Below are 22,774 nucleotides of genomic sequence, written 5' to 3' on the forward strand. Positions count from 1 at the left end.
TCTAAGGAATTATTCTAAATGTATTTTTAGTAAAATATCATGATTTCATTTCCTAAGTTTTTCATTTAAAAATACACAACAGCAAATAAACTTAATACAATAAAAGAGGCCAAAGCTTTAGGGCCTGAACTAAATAATTTACTCATTATCATAGCACTGAATTTTTCCTTTGGAGGTCACAGATGTGGACCTCCGGTTTAGAACACTCAATAGATGAAAATACATTTTTATAAAAGATAAATGATGAACATTACTAAAAAATTACCTTTTTCGTAAGATTCTATTCATAAGTTGTTTTTTTTTATATTCACCACTCCCTGATGAGCATAAATTCTGATTTACCAATGATTTAAATACATAAAAGAAGGCAAAATGACAAAGGAATTTAATTGGAAATTAAGTTTGGAGCTCTTAAGGCAATAAGAAAGGAGAATTGTAGTGCAAAAAATTCACTTTATACATGTCATGTAAGGTGTATATTCCTGAAAAGAAGAAATCATATCGGTCTAATTATACATTTTCTTAGGTTCAGAACACATTGTAAAAAAGAATAGCTAATATTTATGATTTTTCCAAACTGATCCATATATTTCATATCTCACACGATAAATTTACGTAAAAGGGGATTTTAAAAGACACATTTATCTGATATAATTACCTCACCATTATCCAGGACCAAATAGTATTCTATGTATTTCTTATGTTCCCAAACCTTCCGGGATTTTGATTTCTGTAATAAATATTAAAAGAAAAATTACTAAGACAACATCTTTCTCTACACGAGTCATTCTTTTATTTAAATGTGCAATTTTATGAAAAAACAATTGTTGATATCTGTGAATAAAGAAAGACAATATTACCACTTTAAAATCTAATCAGCCAGAATCATCTATAGATAAGATCAGAGCTAAGAGCCCTCAATACAATACTAGTCTGATCCCTTTATTTTACCAAAGATTTTAAATGATTACACAACTAATTAATAGGAGCGTGGGGATTAAAACCCAAGTCTTCAGAATTTTTAAACAGTGGACGTCTTCCACTATCCTGAAGTTAAATAGACAAAGTTTGACTTCAGTATCCTCTTATTGTTGTTTTTCTTTATTTGTTTACTATCCTTTTATTCCTATCCAGTGAAGACCCACTCCTTTACTATTGGTGAAATGCAGAGAGCTACAATGGAACTTAATCTGTTCTTTTCTTCTCAAACTGAACTAGAGCTCTTTCCCACATTCCAATCTCCCCTATTTTCTGTTCCTTTCTCTTATGAAACGAAATAAAACAACAATTAAAAAGAGGTTTCATAGTGGATTCTTCCATTGAAAAATAGCAGACACATTATTTGTACTAAATAATAAGCCATCAAAGTTTATTATGCTGCATTTCCAGAAGTGCTTATCTTTTAACAGGTAAATAAGCTTCCATTAACAAGAATAGATTACTGAAAGTAGATTTGTAGGTACTAACTAATGAGATATGTACTTACCTCCACCCTCCATGGGAGCAACATACAGAGGGTGCCAAAAAATGTGTAACATTTTAAGAAAGGAAAAAAACTGTATTAAAAATGTTAATACTCAATGTATACCGATAACAAAAGATGAATATAAGTCATGTGTATACATTTTTTTTGGCACCCCTCGTATTTGTTGACACTTACTAAGCACCAGCAGTGCTCTCAGCCATAGGAATACAGCAGTGAAATCGACATGGTCTATGTGCTTCAGGAATTCACAGTAGACAAATAAACATAGACATATCAGATGGGAATTAGTGCTATGCAGAAGATTAAATGGAGCAATGTGGTACTGAGTGACAAGGTAGTCATTTTAGAACAGATGGTTAGGGAAAGCTCTAAAGAGTTGGCCCTGAAGCTGACACATTAATGAAAATGAGACGCCAGGCAAGGGAAGATAAATTGGAAAATAATTCCAGCAAAGGAAAAAAAATGAACAGAAAGACTCCAAGGTGAATTGATATTGGCATGTTTAAGCACAGAGAATGTTTGTGTTTGTCAGAACATAATATGGCAGGTCAGCGGGTGGGGAGTAGAGGATGGCAGGAGATTAGAGAGATAAGTGGGGCCCTAATCATACAGGGGCCCTAACCATGTAACTCATGGTCAGTTTTTTTTTTAGATTTTGTACTAAATGCAATGAGAAGCCATTAGAGAACTTTAAACAAAAAAAGTGACATGATGTGATTTAGAATAAAAGAATCACTCTGGCAATATACTGTGTGGAGAGTGGATTCTACTGGCAGGAATGAGAGTGGGAAAGTCAGGTCGAGGCTGCTTCCATGGTTACTGTGGGATGGATGGTACCTGTGGTAGTTGGGAAGAAGGAACAAAATGAAATATCTGGAATATATGGGGGCACTTGCTAACAAATCCATATGAGAAGATATGAAGGAAAGAGGAATCGGATAATTTCCAGATTTGGGCTTGAGAAATGATGATTGGTTGTATTGTTAGTGGAGAAAGGGGAGAATGAGGGAGAAGCAGATTTCGTTTAGGGTTTAGAAATTGGTAGTTCTATTTTGACCACATGTCTATTAAACACTCAAATAGATGCATGAAGTAGGTAGTTAATTATAATAGTCTGGTCGTTAGAGGAGAATCCAAAGTTGGAGATATACATTTGATAGTAATTAGCACAGGGTTCCTATTCAAATAAAGCATAGTACAAGATAAGGTTACCTAGAGAAGAATATATAGATAAAGCAAAGAACGGAACCCAGGACTGAGCTTTCTGAGGGCCTCTGGTCAACCAGAGAAGGGATAACAATAGAGGAACTGGGGAATAGTACTAGTCAGGTAGGAGGAAAACCAAAACAATAGATGTTGTGGAAGCACGGCTATTTATATGTGATCAGCAAGGAACTGAGACAGAGAGATAGGAGGTCTGTACCAGCTAAACCAGGAGACCGACATTCGTAGGAACACATATCTAGAAGTAGTTCTTCTGGGTTCTTAGATATCATATCGCTGCTAGAATTTACACCCACAGCAAATCAAATCTAACAGAGATTTTCTTTTATCCAGACCAATTCTCCCAGTACATATGGATCCTAAGAACATTTGGAAGACATGATACTTCTGTAACCAGAAGCTTAATTCCATACATGAAAGAATATTCTAAGTTCCTGTGGGCAGATTCTATATTTATTTTGCTTACTGCTATATCCTCAGAACCTATGGCAGTACTTAAAAATTTGTTGAATGAGTTCATTCACGAACACAGCACGATATGGTATCGCAAAGTAGTAATAATACCTTACACTTTTGTTAATATTGTATTGTACAAGTTGCCTGCTCCTAGAGGGCAAGCCTCATGCTTCTTTTCAGCCCTTGAATATTATTGTTAATAATAGTTAACCCATAAGTACTTATTAAATAAATCTATGTACAACAAGGTTTTAATGTCTCTAACATCTGCTAATGTCAGCAATGACTAAAAAGTTTCATCCAATTGCAGCTGCTCAGACTGGAACCCAGATCAGCCAGGACAGCATACAGACAGCATTACAAATAAAAACCAAAGATATGCATACAACCAGACTGGTGGCAGGTGGGGCCATATTCTGCCAAGATCCGTGTGCCCACAACATGTCATCCATCCCACAGGTACTGTTAGCCTTCTTTTCATCGGGATCATGCTTGAGGAGCACGTGTTCCTGTTCATCGTGGTTTGTGAGGCCTAAAGGCTCAATGAAGTACCTTTCATCCCCCTGACTGAAGTAGCCCCTGAAAAACATGAGAATCCAGGCTTCTTAAAAAATATTCCTGCATATGACATAGAGAGTCTAAACAGTTAACAATGCCAAAACATTCCATGCTCATGGCAATAGAATACAGTGTAACATTACAGCTGAAGACCCCCTTAGAGAGACCTAAGCTTGTTTTCATTAGGAATAAACGGGACCTATTGGGGAGAAGTGACTACTACAATGTCATATAGATAACCTAGGTCAGAACTGGCACAGAATGAAATTTCCTGACTCTCAATCCACTGTTCTTCAAATCCTCATACCTTGTCCGCTCTAAAGATGCACTGAAAATGAAAGAGATTTTGGAGTCTTATAGATAAGGGTTAAAATTCTGGGTCTATCACTTACTAGCTGTGATACCATGGTAAATTACTTAAACTCACATAGCTTCAGTTTCTCTGTCTGTAAATAGAAATAACAATATCTACCTAATAGGATGGTTGTAAAGATTGAAGGAGATAATATATAAAGCACATGATCAATAAATAATACCGATTTCATCTCACTTCTCTCTGCTGATACTGTGAGCTGAGCTAAGATTCATTCAACCAATATTTAGAGAGAACCCAATATTTGTTAGGCATTGGAATACAGGCAGATGGTAAAAAAGAAAAGTCATGGTCTCTCCTATCATAGAGCTTACATTCAAATGAAGAAGATAGACGTGGATTATATCTATCTGTCTGTCTATGACATATATGTAATATATATATAGTTACAGCAGATCACTGTTAAGAATAAAAAGCACAAGAATACATAATAGGGAGACTGGATTAAGTATTCATAGAATTAGAAGACAAGAGTGGATGTGAGAAGATAAGTTAGATGGTTCATTACAATGGTCTACATGAAGATCATGGTAGTTTGGACTAGAATGAGAAAATGTAGTGAACCATCTCAGGAAATATTTAGAACATATAATCAATAAGGCTTGATAATGGATTGAAAAGGGGTAGTCGAGAGGCAATAAGTCATCAAGAAACCTAGGTTTCTGGACTGGCAAGTGGCCGGTTGATTATACTATTCATTGAAATAGGGGAAATACCAGATTTGGGATACAACTATTAGTTTGATTGGAGGTATATTAAGATTCAGACTTCATTAAGATATCTAGATATGGAGATATATAAGAGGATTAGGTAACCAAAGCTGAGTATCAGAAGATATCTTACTATAGACAGATATATGAGGACTCCTTAACACAGAAAAAGAAATGAATATCACAGGTATGGATAGGACAGCTAGAGATTTTAGAGTGAAGAGAGAAGGTGGAGAGGAGCTCCCAATCCCTAAAGATTCTGACTTTAAAATTGGGGCTCAAAAGAAGCAAGCAAACAAACAAAAGCAACTCTATAAGCAATTCAGATGTGTAATTGATAAACTACTATCAACAGAAGTCATGTTTCCTTCAAATTTCAAAATTTTTGAGCCCTTAGAATTTTCCTAACTATACTAAAGTTAGTTATATGTGATATTCTTCAGGTTTATTAAAACCCACACATCATCATCACCACAGGTACATACAGACCATTCAAGAAGTCTTACCTTAGACCCCTACATGTGCTGATGCTAGCTTCCGAAACTTTTTCATCAATGACATGTCCTTGGTAATAACAGTGATCCTGAAGAAAAGAGAAAAGGGGTTTTATAAGGAAAGGTGTATGTGATTTTCAGACCCCTTGCTAAATTTAAATTTGAAATCTTAAAACAGGGTCTATAATGTTTTTGAATTATTTTATGCTGAATAACAGTCAACTCGGAGATATGAAAAAAAATTGTTTTTTTATGGTTAAAAATCTATATTATTTAGCTCATGATCCCAAATACTTAGAGAGCGTTAACTAAATGGCGTAAATGTTGGTGTTGCAGAAAAAGGATAACAGGGAGTATACAGTCTGGAAAAAACAAACTTATAAATGTACGTTTAAAACCTGAGATCCCAAAACATCACACATTCATTCTTTTCCTTAATTGATTGCTATTATTTTTTTCTAACACCTGTGAGTATTTTCCAGTGAATGTGTTATTAAGATTATTCTGTTATTTCTTAATTTATCTGAGAGTCTCACCAGACTAACTGGAGTAGTACAGTAACCCCTGCCTCCCTTTGGACCAAAATGCCCAATCCTAACCTTTTTTCATGTGGGAGGACTTAATCAAGCACACTTTTCTCCTTTGGGACAGATGAGCTATTGGCCTATGTAAACCTCTGTGCCATTGCTATAGACGAGAATGTGTGAAGGCCTTCCAATAAAAAACGCAGCTCACAAAAGATGGCAATGATAAAAAAAAAACACTCGTGTTACTTCACACTGTCACCTACTCTGAATAAGAGTCAAGAGTGGAAATTATTTAAAGAAAACATAGAATTCTACAATTCTACCATTGAGGAAATGTCTAGAGTTTGAGAGACTGCATGATCTAGAGATTAACTAAGAACACCAGGTGTATTTAATTTTTCACTCTTCTAATGAAAATAAGAGGTCCCTTCTGTGCATCCTCCAGGGAGCATTTGAAGGCTGGAAAGGGTTACTGTGGTTGTCAAGGAATGACTCTGTTCTTGCCAAACTGTACAAATGATGAAAGACCAATTAAGAAATTACTACTACTGAATAAAGCACGAATGCTATAAATGCTATTTCCCTTTCACAATTGTCTGGAAATCACACTGCATTTGGGTGCGTCAGTCATACCTCAATTAACAATGAATCTAGAATATTCTGTTTTACCATGATCTGTGGGCTAGTGGTGACCTCCTTTCCAGTGGAATTATAATGTGTTTCTGTGTAGTCTGGTGCAAGGAGATCCCTGGAGGCGGGGGAAATAAAAAGGTCATGGTTATTCATGTTAATTGCAAAGTCCAGTGATCAAAGCGCGAGCTTCCACTGGTTGTGCAGAAACGTTTTTACTCCTAAATTCCTTCTCCTAACCCCTCAAAACAAGTCCAAGCATGAAAGGGATGCTTAAAATGGAAAGACTGAGAGAGACAAGGACATTCCTGATGAATGTGGAACAATGTCTGCTTTGTCATCAGACTTTGCAGACTTGTCTGAGGAGAGATTTGAGAATCAAATGGAACTGAGAAGGGGAAAGTTGATAAAAATTATCAGAAAAGTAATGTTCCTCATCAGTTTAGGATAACTGCATTTCCACCCGGCCCTTTCAGTACCAGTGACTATTAACAACTGTAGCAGCGAAGAGTTTAGTAGAAATTGACTTGCATTTGGTAACTAGAGCCCTTTTAGCATTTCCACTGAGCTTCTTAAAATTCTTTCAATTATCATGCCAGAAAAGAGGAGCCTGAATATGTATTTTAAATAATCAGGGAAAAGAGAAAAGATAGTGACTAAGATGTATTAAATGCTAGCTCTATACAGGCCACTGGGTTAGACATGTCATGTGAATCATTTAACATAATCTCTTCAACAATCCTACAAGGTAAATATCACTCTTCTTATTTTCCAGATGAGAGTAAATAATTTGAGTGGTACAGGACCATATCTAGGTCTGCCTTGAACCAAAGCATGTATTAGTTCCATGATATCACACTGTTTCCAAACTCGTCAGCTGTGATATTTTGCAAGACATGATAATCTATTTGTCTATCTTGCTGTCCTTTATAGAACAATTTAGGGATTAAAAAAGTTTTAAAGCAAAGAATTACGAAAAACTGCTTTTGAAGTAGTCTAGATATAGGATGGTCAATATCTGGGTGAGAGTTGAAGCAGCGAAATTTGAAAAGAGATGTTGAATTTCAATGAATGGGATGAAGGGTATGAAGGAATAAGAGCGCAATGTGATGTAGGAGAAAAATAGACAGGTTAGGGGATAGCTGCACAGAAAAGGCATTGGTGTTAGGATCAGAAGGTCTCAGTTCTGGTTTTACCACTGATTTGTTCTTTGGCCCTTCAGTGGATTTAACTTTATATATGTCTCCTTTTCTTTTTCTTTTTCTTTTTTAAGAAAATGTTTGCAAATTGTTTTAATATCTAATCTTTCCTTTTTTCAATTATAGTTGACATTCAATATTATTTTATATTAGTTTCAGGTGTACAGTTTAGTGGTTGGACATTTATATAATTTATAAAGTGATTCCCCTGTTAAGTCAGCTGGCACCATTCTTATTGTCTATATTTTCATTACATTCATTACATTCTTATTGTCTGTATTTTCTGTGTTGTTCTTTCCATCCCCATAACTATGTTGTAACTACCCATTTGTACTTCTTCATTTCTTCACCTTTTTTCACCCAGCTCCCCTAGTTTGGCAACCATCAATATGTTCTCTGTATTTATGAGTCTGTTTTGTTTGTTTGTTTTGTACTTTAGATTCCACATATAAGTGCGATCACATAGTGTTTGTCTTCCTCAGTCTGACTTATTTCATTTATATATATATATATATACACACACACACACACACACACACACACATACACACATATATTTGCCACATCTTCTTTATCCAGTTGTCTATTGATGGGCATTTCGGTTGCTTTCATATCTTGGCTATTATGAATAATGTTGCAGTGAACACAGGGGTGCACATATCTTTTTGAATTACTGTTTTGGATTTCTATGGAATCCAAAGAAGTTGAATTGCTGGGTCATAAGGTATTTCTATTTTTAATTTTTGAGGAACTTTCATAATGTTTTCCATAGTGACTGCACCAATTTGCAATCCCACCAACAGTGCATGAGGGTTCCCTTTTCTCCACATCCTCGCCAGCACTTGTTTGTTGATTTATTGATGAGAGCCATTCTAACAGATGTGAGGTGATATCTCAATGTGGTTTTAATTTGTATTTATCTGATGGTTAGTGATGTTGAGCATCTTTTCATATGTCTATTAGCCATCTGTATGTCCTCTTTGGAAAAATGCCTGTTCAGGTCCTCTACCCATTTTTAAATTGGATTGTTTGTGTTTTTAGGTGTTGAGGATTATCTGTCTAATATTTCAGTGTTAGAATAAAATGCAATGATGTAGGGAGTTAAAAAATCTATCTGCAATTTCATAGAATTTGATAAAATGTATGTCTGCCTGCACCTCATTCATTGCTTTATTACTAGAAGTATCAAAACACTAGTAAACTTGTTTTAGTCAATGCGTTTCTACTGCTTCAATAGGAAGAAATATTCGCCAAACCCCTCAGGCCAGTTGAGAAAAAAAGCTAATTAGCCAAAGTTTGTGAGAGCCATAAGTAGTAACAGACTCAATTAGCACACTTTCCACATGGAACTTGCTGTTGGTGAGGATTATATCAGAACTAAGACACTTACTTGGATTTTTTCAAATAAAGCACTGCGATTTTTCCATTAACAGTCATTTCATACTTCAATTCAGTTTCAAATTTTTCCTGCAAAAATGCACAAACATTTGCTGGTAATTAAACACACACACAGATATTCATTTGGCTAGGTCCATCTGGCCCCTCAGTCTCTGCTCCAGTAAAAGGCACAGTTGTATAATAATAATAATAACAAGACTCCTTTTCTTCAGACCTTGAGAGGTAATTAATCTAGACAGACCTGTGTAGCTTCTTTGGATCCAGATATTCCTCAGTCACATGCAGCATGAATTCTGGATGTTTTCAGTAGTTGTTAATTAATTCTTTGCACAAGAAAGACCAATGGCATCAATACTAAAACCACTAGAATAAGTTTCAAGACCTTGGCTTATACTGGTAAGATAGTGTGCTTATTACTCATAGGATGTACCAGAACAAAAATAAAAGTTCTATGTCAAGGGAAAGAATGTACCTGCTGTACAACAGACGAGGATGTCACTGGCTTCTCTAGTGTATGCTTGGAAGATAAGTGTGATATGGCAGAACTCAGTAATCCTAACAGGGCAGGACTGAAACATCAGACATGCAGAGGCACGGGCCTTATATCTATAGATGGGCCAAGGGCTGGACTCACAGAGAGACTGTTAAGGTTTAGTTCTGTATGTTCACGCGGAGGGAACAAAAGCCACATGGTATGATCACCCGCTAAAATATAGTATACTAGTTAAATTCAATTTCAAATAAACAGTGAATATTTTTTTAAAATATAAGCCTGCCTCATACAATAGTTGAGAATACTTAATGCTAAAACAAAATTCATCGTTTATCTGACATTCAAATTAAAGTGGATATCCTGTATTTTTATTTGCTAAATCTGGCTATTCGACATCATGGTAGAGTCCAGGTGATGTAAGAAATAATGGAAACTAGACATCAGTATATAGGAAAGGACATGAGCTTCTGAGATACCTAAACATGGGAACCATTACCAGGGAAAAGCAGATTAACTCTTTTGGAATGTTTCTTTAATCAGGAATTACTTTGAATGGTTCAATCAGATACTTTCTATAGGGTTATTTAAAGGCATCCACCAATGCCTGAGAACACCAATGTCACTTCAATACTAGAAAGTAAACATGATTGAGTTATATATATTTGTGGACGCATTCAGTGCTCATCCCATTATATTCATCATGTCCAATAACATGTTGTCTTTTATTCTCTGGGAGCAACTAAAGGGAGCAAGGAGAAACTTGCAAATATGCTGGATAAAACTACAAACATAAACATAAGATTTACCATATAAAGAAACATTAAAGTATTCAAATTATTTAGGCAACATTTCCTTTGATTCTTTATGGGATTTAATGTTTTTATTTTCTTTAAAAGATAAAATCAGTATGTTTTGCAAAGATTTCTTTGAATCAATGAGCATTTATGGAATCTCTTCTGTAGGACGAGCTGAGTGATGAGGGTGAAGGATAGGCAGAGACATGTCAGAGACATAGAAAACACTTTTGTTTTTTTAATTGACCTGGGCAGTTTCAAACCAGAAGAGAAGATTACATACTCTCTCTCACACATACACACACGCACACGCACATGCACACACGTACACACACCATCACTGCAATAAAATCAACATTAAAAAAAAAAAATCAAGAACCAAATGGTGAAACACTGACCAGGATTAAAACATGACTTCAGGAAAGGGATCTATCAGTATATGCATGATTATTCCATGTTGCCTTCACACAGAATGTAAGATGGGTTGGACTTTACACATAGGCTTTACATATACTATAACTAGCAAGAAATCCTTAAGGAAGGGCATAGGGATAGAAACAAGCATATTATTAAGCAGTGCCTTGAAAATACCAAGGGTGACTCAAAGGAGGTTATGCTGACAGCAGAAAGAAAACAAAATGGCTTAATAAACTGTAGCATTAAGCACAAAGAGCCTTAAAAGTTAGTCATAAGAAGTGGAGTATGATAGGTTACGCAAGATAGCATCATAGCTACTCTTGAACAGGGAGTTAATAACTACAGTGTGCTTTGCTTTTCATGTACATTATTTCAAAATAGCCATATAAAATAAACATTACTATTATTATCTCAATTTTAAGGCAAAGAATTTGAAGTTCGTGTGTGTCTAAATTTATACAGGGAGAATTACCAAAGCTAAGACATGAACAAGATAAGCCTTCTGAATTTAGATCCTTTACACTTTCACTATGGATCAGGAAAACATAAGGTTCATACAGTCAGTTAACTGAGTAGTAGACTAGATAATGCATTTGCAATAAATAGCAAACACATTATAATAACTGTATCCATCCATCTACTCAATTATTTCAAATATTGACTGATCATCGCATGTTCCAGTAACTACTCTATGGTTTTTCATCAAAATAAATTGTTCAACAGCTTACATTTACTTTCACACTTTTGAAGAACTCACTTTATAATTGTGACTAAAAAAACAACACTGGAACTGTATTCAAATTTTTCTTAAAACTATTCAGTGAAAAAAGGTATCTGGCATTTTTAAGGGACTGACACAAAACATTGGAAGAAAGCCATACAGACTGTTGACTGAAAGGAAAGCCAATGCATATGGCACCCCTTTAAATTTAGAGATTTAGCAGAAATATTTTGTTGAGAGATAATTTTTGGAAGTAGGGTCTACTACAGGTTCTGCTATTATAAATATGTTTGCTTTAAAAGAAATAATCTGTGAGGAAATTTGTTCAGTAAGGGGAATATGATCTCCCCAGTGAGTTGTACCTTCCAATAGATTGATGCAAGTTATTATTTATGTCTCATTTATCTGGATATTCCAGGCTCCCTGCAGAAGACTTCCAGGTCTCAGTAATTAAAAAACTGTGGTTGAATAAATCATCACGTTTTAGCTTTCCTCTAATTGACTGAGAATGTGTCATTGTATTTAGTAAGAATTACACACTCTTTAATAGCTGCTTTTTTTAGAAAAGACAGAGGTAAATTTCACGTTTAATTACAATAATTAATCTTAATATGTATACATACATGCATTCATCCACAATATTTTATTTTCTACTTCAGTTTTAATGTTCATGGTTTTGTTTCTTTGTGTGCATGTGTAGATAGATAGATTATAAACTGTATCAAATTTCTTTGGGAGTATGCAGAATAAATTATAAATTACCATAAAAGTGTTAATGTTCACTCTGTGTGTGACCATGGACAATTTATTTTAATTGTCAGAGCCTTAATCTGAAAAATAAGGCTAATAATAAAATGGTGGGTTATTGTGAAGATTAATAAAGATTAACATAGGTCAAAAAACAAATACAAATATATATATATAAATATGAATATGTATATATTACATATAGTTATATATTTATATGTATATCATATGTGTGTATATACATATAATATATATACATATATACATAATATATATATATGCATATATAATATATATCAGGGGTGCCAAACAAATGTATACAAGTGGACATTTTGGTCAATATTGCTCAAGTTCACTGTAATCAGAAGTGTCTGGACTCTGATGGTAACCACTTTGAGCACCTCTTGTCATTGCAGAAGTCAAACGTGACTTGTATTCATCTTTTGTTATCGGTATATATTGAGTATTACAATTTTAATACCGTTTTCTTTCTTAAAATGTGTATACATTTTTTTGGCACTGTGTGTGTGGGGTGTGTGTGTGTATAAAATATATATGTATATTCAAGATTCTTTGTCTCTGTTAAATCAAAAGTTGTACCTGTTGGTCTGGCCCCTTGACCTCTCTTTTATGTAGTGGATGAAGTCTTCTGGGATAAACCACTTCATACTTCTTTACTTCAGGGAGTTCTTTTATAGCATTTACTGAGAAAAAAAAAAAAAAACGAGTAAGAGAAAATTTAGCTGAGCAGAACTCACACAGGTGCGTCAGCAATGGTGATCTTTACTGTATTCCTGATGAGCGATACCACACACAGAGGTATTGAGTTACGTAAGAGGGTTATTCAAGACACCAGAAGCCATCAACAAAATAAGAAACACATTCTTCCTGTCAAATCTTTACTTTAGCCTATATCTACAAATGCCCCACTGAAAGTTTACAAGTGTTTCTCAACTTAGTGAAAATATTTCTTTTGAATTTTCCCACTTCTCTCTGTTGTCCTGGATCCCCTGCGGAGGAATGCAGCAAGCAGTACTAGCAAAAGATAGTATAGGAAGGTCAAAGCCAAATAAATCCTTTAAGAAGCTAATCAGTGTCAGAGCAATTGAGTTGAAGCACTCTGAAAACTATACAGTGTTAGAAAAATGAAATAACTAATAACTAATGATGCCATTTTGGAGTTCAATATATTTGTTCTGGGTTTTCCAATAGCAATATTTTCCATTAATAAAAGAAACTAAGTCATTAAGAAAAGGTTCCAATACCAGTTCCATAGAAAAGGCCGGTATTGCAATACAGACACACCTTTATTTTTCCATCCAAAATATGAAAAAAGAAAAGGAAAATTAGAGAAACATACAACTAGAACACAAGTACTGGCCTAGAAGGAAATTTTTTTGATCCTGCCGTTATACAGTAAAAGAGCACTGGAAAGTTATCTCATCCAACTTTTTATCTGTGTCTTGAATTCTCATTTCAGTGTTGTTTCTAGAAGTTATTTTTGAGAGAAATTCAGTTTTTCCAAAGTTAACACAACTTTCTATTTTCTTTTTTATTTGCCCACGTGGTCCAGTCTCTGCTCTGTGCCGAGTGGTGCCTGAGGAAATGTCAACAGACTTGCTCTCTGGCTGCTGAAGGGGCTGCAGGTCCACGTAGAATGTAGATGCAATAGGATCCTACCCAGTGATTTCCTAATGCTGTGACTGGAAAGCCTTTAGTTCTCTGTGTAATAACTAGAAGGCTCTCTAAAGGTAGCCCTGGTTCATTAAAGTATTCAAATTGACATCCTATTGTAATATACATTTAAGTTACTATGGATGAATTTTTAACAAATAAAACTGAATTTTTTTTTGTGAGTTCTCTTGGATGACTGTACACTTATTCCAAAATACCCCAAAGAATATTTAGTTTTAAAAAGTTCCTTCAGAAACTAAAGTAGGAACTTTCAAAACTTCCCAGTGATGTCAATGTTCTTTTATCATTTTAGAATGGCTTCAGTTGTTTTGACCACTCAAGAGCTGTTTAAATCTAACTTTGAAAGACAGGAAATGTGATTAAATGGGCTAAAAAGTTGAAGTGTTAATATAATAAAATGGCTTTTGTTTCAGTGACTTGAGATTTACTCTTAAAAAATATTTCAAAATCACATCCATGCCATCAACACTAGAATACATTAACGTGGGGTTTAGTTTTGGTTTTTTAATTGTTTGAATAGAGGGGGCAGATTAAATAAACCCTAAGGCCACTTTTAAGTAGTCTACAATTTTAGGCAAATAAATACAGAAGTCCCTATAAACTTTTTCAAGAGATGAGGGTCATTTGAATAAAGTTCTAATCAGCTGTGATACAATAAGTCTCATTACATAGTCATACTTCCAGAACTGCCTCACAAGGTTTTTCATTTACCTCTTGCTGTTATAATCATCTTTTAACTTCTGTTTAGTGAATTTTTGTAAAGGAAAATAATAATGTTAGTTATAAACAATTTTTATAGCAGAAGTTCAGAAGACTAAAGGGACATTAAATCAATCATTGTCTTTTTATTGAGGGAACATTTTTGTAATTACCATAATTATTTCAAACCAATAAGATGCTAAGAGGTAGGAAAATTATGTGTGCAAGAAATTAACTGATGGTAATGACACGTTTCTCTACAGCCTCCGGTAGCTGTGATGCCAAACAAGCACACCATGAAGCATGCCTACTGTCTGGTGGGATGTGACCTTTCAGTGCAATTAGTCCCATGAATACGGACCTCATGAAGCTATATATTCGCCAATGTTGCAAACAGAGTAACTCTTAAAAGTGCTATATGAAAAATGGTTTTTACCCATTACATACCTTCTTTTGAAAGGAAATGTTAGTCAAATCTGCCCTCAGCTTATAAAATAATAACCACCCAACTGATTATTTTTTACAAAAAAAAAAATGGTTAACACATGCACATTTCTCATTCAGAAGAGGTGAGAAAGGAAGAAGTTAATCCAACCAACACAAGTTGGTCTTTGATATATACACACGGATCTTCATGCTTCTAGAAGTATCTAAATTCTAATATTTCATGAAATCAGAAATGACCTCTTAAATACAAAGTGGAAATATGTAAATTAGCAGTTAATTTTATTTTCAATTCTCTGTTTGATAGCAGAGCACTTCCAAATGCAACCAAAATAAATCAATAAATAAAATAAACCATAGTTTTTTTAGTCTTCAGGAACCTCTTACTCTCTTTAAATTGAGGTGAATGATTTCCAGCTCTTCACAAACTCTTACGACATACCACTTACTCTAAAGAAAAGAGATAGAATTTCCCTTACTGGCCTTTATTTTTCTGAAACCAAGAAGGCCCCTGAATGAATGCAACTTGAGATATAACAAATTGCACTGCAGTTAGAGATGCAGCAGACCTAAATATTGTTTGGCTTATTCGCCCTTAAAACTGATGGAGATGGTTCAGCCTCCTCCCAGCCGAATAACACAGGCTAATTATTTTGAAGCCTGTGGAACAAACACAACTAACCGCCATCCGGGGATTACACAAATCTGAGATGTAACACAATATGTTTCTACTAATTCATTTTAATACTTGCTTTCTCTCTCCCACAGAACTCATAGGTGCTGGATTACTTTTGACTAGCAAACTGGATCAAGAAAAATAAATCTGTTGTTTTGGTTTAGATTGGATAATTATTTTTATGTTTATTAGTTTTTAAAAGGTGAAACGTTATTAAAAGATTAATAGAACAGACATTGGTCTGGATTGCTGCTTTATTTTTTAATGTGCTTGGGGCCATTTTGGAGTTTAGCACATTTGTATATAATATTTACATTTTCATTTTTGCTCTGATCTGTTCAAAAACTGTTTAAAGCAATGTCTTTGTAAACTGAACACATGACATTAAGCCCTGAATCAGGGTTTATACAATGATATTGATTTAAGTTCTGGGATTCTTTGTACCTGCTCAAACCATCTGGTGATTTCAAATTTCATGTAGGAAAAGTGAGTACAAACACTGAGGGAAAAAAACACATTCTAATTAAGTCTATCATTTTGGCTATTAAAATGAAATTATATGTAATCTCTCGGGTCTTCTAGTCACCTTAGAAAGGCAAGAAAGAATTGTTAATTTGAAATAAAATAATTTCAAAATTACTATACCTCCTGGATATTCTGCTACAATATAGTAAAGACCTTTCACCTTTGTCAATGCACTTCATTTCTCCCCTCAAAACACCTGTCACATCCTTTTAAGTTTTTTTTTCTTTTCTATGATGAAATCCCATAAGGTATTTTTCTCAGGGGATTGTTAAGCTTATTAAAAACAGTTGGCCTGGTTTTACCTCATTCTTTTATTTCATGTATATGAGAAGTGGGCAAAAGTCATGGTCTGAGAAACACATATTTGTGTGTGTTTTTTGGATGATGGGGGCTGACAAACAAAAAAGGAAGAGATGGTGAAATGAAAATGATTTCACTTCTTACATTCTGGCTGGGAAATAAATCTACTGGAAACAATATCAGGGTATTTCAGTGACCAAGGAGCCAGTCTTGAAAATACAAGGTGAAATGTAAAAGGAGGGGGCAGCTTTCTGTTTGAGAGGGAAGATAAGGTGGGCAGCTTTCTGTCTCTTCCCCCATTCTCACAAGAGATACTCAGAACCTTTGTTCCCACCACCAAGTAGTTGCAGTATCACACTTTTAGGCATGACTTTTAAGGAAATTGCATCTCTTGGTGCCATGTGGTGAAAGTAAACATGGGGGAACAGAATCAGTTGGTATGCCCCATTTCACTGAAAAGGCTATAATACGAGTGTACTCCAGTGTTAGCTATGTGCTTCTGTTCATGGGTCCAGTCTGAATCTTTATGCTGTTGGATAAAGCTAGTACCCAAGCAATTCTTATATTTCAACCAAGCAAAGGGTCCCACAGAGTTTCTAATGACACTATTTTTGGAGACTGTAGGGAAAGAAAATTTTTATTAAGTTCAATTCAAAAAGTAGGAATTTTAAGTCAATAACTTGAATGCCTAGCACAGTTCTATATTTAAAGATATTACGTCAAACATTCACAAGTCTGGAAAACAAATCAGAAACAAGAGGAAAAGGAAAATCACTTTTAGTGACAAAGTACAGAGTGAGTACAAAGGGGAGGAGAATCTTTTCTTCCTTAACCCCATAGTTCTTGTTGTTCCCATTCCTAGTCCCAGCAAGCATTCTAAAATCCAAGAAAAGTTTGACCAGCGATGATTCCTAGGCACTGAAGGTAATGTGCTAAGTTAAATAAGCTCTAGAAATAAAAATTGGCCAAGGCAATGCGTTTCCCAATCTAATTTAACCAAAAGCTAATGGGAGAATTTATCAGAAATGGAGAGACGTGCTAGACAGAATTGATTATTAGGAAGTAGGATTCCTCCACTTTTAAATTCTTAAATGTTTGATATAATCAGCAAAATGGAAGTGAATGATCAGCTTACAACATTCTTGTCATCAAGTCATATTGCAATGATTTATAAAACCAAGTTGGTCAACTCTTTCTAATTAGTCATATTTATTATCACCAGGAATGAAAGGACAAAACGTAAAAATGTACACTCAAAAAGAACAGGACATGCCAACTGGTCCCAGTAATAACAGCATATACTTCCCAAAGCCGTCCATACAATGATAACCAGTCAAACCCACTGCATCTTTCCTGCTCTAAAAATGACAGGGTGGGTTTTTATGAATTTCACTTTTCGACTTAAAGATCCTATTCATTATTTAAATTATGGTGAATGACATCTTCCCTTTGGTTTCTATATTCTCAGATCAGACACGTAAATATCGATTAAGGACATCTCCGTGCCTTGCCTTTACACTGAGTGTTTACATCAGTCACAGCCCCCCAAAATAAAACCAGCCCAACAGGTTAGTAAAACTGCTGGAAAGAAACGTATCAGGAGAAGATGAAAAGCAAGCTGTTCACTGGTACATTAAACAGAACATGAGAAAGACTTAACCACCTACCTGGACCTGGAGAAAGGAAGAAAGTGGCCACCAGAAGAAGAACTTGCAACATCCTGGGTGATTCCAGGAGCATGGTCTGCCTTTCTGGCCGAAACAGACGTGCACTGCTTGGTCTGTGGCTGCCTCCTGTCAAGTGAGACAGAATGAAACTCCCAGGTGCATACTTGCCTCTGCTTCAGGAAGTGTTTACTGAAGGTGTTGCACAATCTTGAAGCTGTGGCCACGTAACAAAGGCGCAGCAGGCGGAAGTTCTGGGAGCCTCCTGGCTCTAAGATTCCTTTATCGTAAGCTATGTTTTCTCTTTCCTTCTCCCCCCACATTCCCCATTCAAATGCAGGGCATTTCCAATACATTACTATAGCCCAATAAGTCACCATAAGATTACAGCTTCGACATATCTTGATAAATGTATGTATTTATTATGATCTAGATGCAGGTAAGAGCATTCTTGTTTTGAACCCATGCTCCAAACTGTGTAATTCCTATATATCGGCATTTATGAAAGACTGGGAAGGCCCCCCTTTTTAAATACATGCCTGACACCATTTGAAAGTGCATGGTATACTGTGTCACTCAATCTTATAAAAACATTTTCCATGTAAGTCTTGACATCTCCAAGTTTCATATGAGGAAAGTGCAGCCCAGGTGTATGAGGGAGCTGTCCTAAGGACTGTAGCACTGTGAAGCTTATGAAAGATTATTTTGTGGTAGCATTCACTAGCAGGGTTTGCCCAGATCCTAGCTCCCTCTCTCAGGGAGCACAGTCCACTGGGGAATGATTGTCAGAAAGAGAAAATCCCTCAAGTAAGCTGGCTAGGGAGAGATTGATAATGAAAGCATCCTACAATACCCAGGGGGAAGCAGATAATGAGAATTAATGTATCAGGGAGGACCTGGTCTTTCGATTGGTACTGCCTTTTTATTGGTGATTTGGAAGACATTTCTTGGAGTTGAGAATCTGTAGCAGAGTATGATACTCTCCTCCTATTTTTTTTCTTGGTGCGCACCTTGAAAAAGAAACCACAGGAAAAACAGACACAGATAAATGGGGAGGGGAAATATTCAAAGTTTCAAACATCTTATTTTTATGGAAGACAGTGCCTCCTTTTTAAGAGTAGATGGCCCTAAAACCTGGGAGTGGGAGGATGGGAAAGAAGGACCCATCTATGGGTAGTTTCCTAAGACTCAAAGATTGAATCTGATTAAATAAATATAGTTATCCTGCTGTGTTCTCTGGATATTTATTTCATTCAAGGGTTTCAAAATATCTTCCAAAACAATTACTTAGAACCAATAAATTATATGAATTAGTGGTCATGTCTTGAACTCTGCCCAAGGTGGGTTATTACTAAAGCACCAGGAAGACCTCATTGTAACTCAGTTTCACACATCAGGATCATAAAAGCTCTGCTTCTAGGTACTCTAGTCACGAGGGGCAGAAGAGGGACTGCAGACACAGAAGATGGTATCTTTCCTCAAAAGAACTTCACAAAAATCTGTTTTCAGCCCAGAAGTCTCACTATTCTTTTTGCTTTCTATTTTGATTAATTTAAAGAATGAATGTCATGCAGAAAGACGAGGAAATGGTTTTAGTGCTGAAGGCTGGAGATGAGAGGAAAGGATGATTCAGTCACCACTTACTAGGCCCCACTCAGGCCAAGGGGACACAAGTTCTTCTTAATGGGAAAAAGAGAAGGATACAATATTTACTGGGTGATTAGAATGTGCCTGTTGGTTTATATTGTGATGTATCACTTTTCACCACAACTCTTAGAGGGAAGTATTAAAATCAAAGACAATAGATCTTTTCTAAGCATGTGTGGCAAATTTTGGGATTATTGGATATAGGATCTTTGATATGTTTTTATTTAATTAAAACATTTCTAAATAGCCTTGCTTTTCCAATTGCTTCTGGAATGGACAGAGAGGTACCACTCCTTCAATCCAAAGATGATAGAGCGTCATCGATAACTGAGAGGCACTGCCTTCTTTGCTTTCCCTGTACCCAGAAATGAACTGCAGAGTTGGCATGGAGTAAATGCTTCTAATAATATTATTAAGGGATGTGTCGTGGGCTTTAGAAACTCAGGTTTGAAAATGGATGAACATATTCCTTCTCTCTGCTCTCTACACTTGTATACATGTTGAAAATGTATCTGATCAGATCTCTACCACTACTTAGGATAACAGAACAAACAAAAGTGCGAACTTAGCGTTTGAAAGTAACATCCAAGAGAATAAGACTGGTCACTGTCAAATTCAAAATTTTAAAATATTTTCTTACGTTTTAAATCAACCACTGAGAAACATTCTAAGAAAAGTAATCTGAAATATAAAATGAATTTTATGCATCAAAATGTTAATTATGTGATTTATAAAAGATAAAACTAAAATTAAGTATCCAAAATTAAGAAGGTGGGTTTGTAAGCTACTGTATGCCTACTCAATGAAATATTAAGCCAATATTTAAAATTACCTGTACAATGAACTTCAATATTATGGGAAATCATTGCATCATAATACTAGGACAAAAATAAAGCAATAAAGTTATATGCAAAATCATCAAAATTAAACAAAAACCACTGAGAATCATTCTAAGAAAATTTCAAAGACCATCACAGGGTAAAAAACAAAAACAAATTCCAAAACATTTAGAGAGATTTCTTTTATGTGTGTGCTGAGATGTGTTTTTATACCTTTTCTTTCTATATTTCTTAACTTTTAAGCAGCATTAATTTTATCATTTAAAAATTATGTAAAATAAACACAAAAATATCTAAATCTTTTCCAAAATTGTTGATTGGTCTTCCTTCCCCTAAACTGAGCTCTCCTTTAGAATATGTATTAGTCTTCATCATTGTATCCCCAAGACCCCAACACAGTGCTGAGAAAAAAGTAGCTACTAAATATATGTTTGCATACTCAATTAATGATTGAAGGAGTATCACTCTTAAAAAACAAGTAGAGCCTCTGAACCATAAGTCATGAGTCCCTGAGAGAAAAGAAGGAAAAAGAGCTGTTATTCTTTTAAAGCCAAAACCAATTTAAAGCCTTAGGGTTTCCTATTCTGGTTTACCATGTTCCCACCTGTGGGAAGTAGATAGTGTGACACAAAGGAAAGAAAGCTATTTGCTGTTAAGCTTAGTAAATATACTTTTACATGAGGAAGCCAAGAGATTTAGTTGCCATCTTTCAGGTACTATATTTATATAAGATTTTACTTTCTGGCTTATGTGTTAATATCAGCCGCTAATCCCTCTGCCCTTGAATTACTAGCTGTGTGCTTAAGACATGCTGTATTCCATTAGGTTCTTTGTGACAAGAAAAGGCCTTGCCTCTCATTGTACAACATCTAAATTAAAAGCAGTAGGTAACCATCAGAGATTTACTGGGTCCAATCAAACTGATTCACCATTTGCATAATCTGATGTACTTAACCAACAGACAAGGGCTGGTAGTGATTCCTAATTTTTCTCTGTTATTGACCTACACTCTCCCCACTCTCCTTCTGGTATAAGAATTAAAATTAAGACTCTACATCATGTATGCTTTTACACCTGAAGAAAACTAAGAGGGCTTGCATTGGCCTACCCACAAGTTTCTTTCCCTACTCTGCTCCCCTGGATGAGATCCCCTAGTCAAATTTCCCTTCTTATATATCTTTAGCACCTAGAACTGTGCATGCTTCAGCGTAAGTGCCCAATAAAATTTGTTAATATTTCTCAAATGAATGAATTCAAATTAAATTTTTGTAGCAAGATTTTTTTGTATTTATTAGCATAGAATTCTGATATGTATTTTTAACCTTATAAAAGTTTTTAGTACTCCACTAGAGCCCACATAGCACATTATCAGCAGGAAACCCATTATATTCCTCTTTGTACACCCTTCCACTCCAAATCATTTGACGACTCTGACAGATTGATATAGTTGAATGTCATGCCTTTTCAAGATCCTTAAGCAGAGAGTGAGAACTAGATTCTGATTGGTTTGTTATAGCAACTGTTTTGTCACTGGATGGAAACTGGTCCATAATGTAGAAGTATTTTTACAGGCTCTGGATCTTCTATAGCCAGTGATGGTGTCCCACATAGGACACTAAAGTTCTTAGTTCACGTTGGCTTGGTTCGTTATTTTTTGCATTGGCCTCTTCATGCCAGGGTAGCTAGAGTTAAAGGAGGTAACAGCTATACACTGCTTCCAGGCTACTCTTCTCGATCACACTCCAGCTCTTGTCTAAAGCCCAGTTCTCCACTTGAATTCCTTTTTCCCACATGTTATTTAATTTCTGTCTTTGGTCATCATACTCTGAAGTATTCGCTGAATTGCCTCACACAGCTGTGGGCATTGGCAAGTCCAAAATCTGCAGGGTGGGCCAGTAGGCTGGAAACCCAGAAGAGCTGATGTTACTGCTCAAGTCTGAGAGCCATTTCCTGGCAGAACGCCCTCTTGCTCAAGCTCGGTCTGTCGTTTTTCTATGAAGGCCTCCAAATAATTGGAAGACGCCCACATTGTTATTAATCCCAACAAAGAGGCTGCTG

The 22,774-nt window shown here is 35.5% G+C and overlaps 1 protein-coding gene across 7 annotated transcripts in view; it reads right to left on the minus strand.

Annotated features, from left to right (window-relative positions):
* ADAM28 (ADAM metallopeptidase domain 28) overlaps positions 1-18,389 on the minus strand; it is a 54,109-nt gene extending 35,720 nt beyond the window's left edge. For all 7 annotated transcript variants that reach the window (XR_013995101.1, XM_081076446.1, XM_081076447.1 and 4 more), the window contains exons 1-7: positions 18,234-18,389; positions 12,828-12,931; positions 9,048-9,124; positions 6,498-6,576; positions 5,314-5,390; positions 3,553-3,745; positions 659-730 (exon numbers count right to left, since the gene is read on the minus strand). Coding sequence is in view for 6 of the 7 variants with exons in the window: in XM_081076446.1 (XP_080932572.1) it covers positions 659-730; positions 3,553-3,745; positions 5,314-5,390; positions 6,498-6,576; positions 9,048-9,124; positions 12,828-12,931; positions 18,234-18,306 (675 nt within the window). In the remaining variant the exon portion in view is untranslated. The remainder of the gene's footprint in view (positions 1-658; positions 731-3,552; positions 3,746-5,313; positions 5,391-6,497; positions 6,577-9,047; positions 9,125-12,827; positions 12,932-18,233) is intronic.
* Positions 18,390-22,774: the final 4,385 nt, after the last annotated feature.

This window comes from Rhinolophus hipposideros (assembly GCF_964194185.1).
Source record: "Rhinolophus hipposideros genome assembly, chromosome: 16".
Classification (NCBI taxonomy): domain Eukaryota; kingdom Metazoa; phylum Chordata; class Mammalia; order Chiroptera; family Rhinolophidae; genus Rhinolophus; species Rhinolophus hipposideros.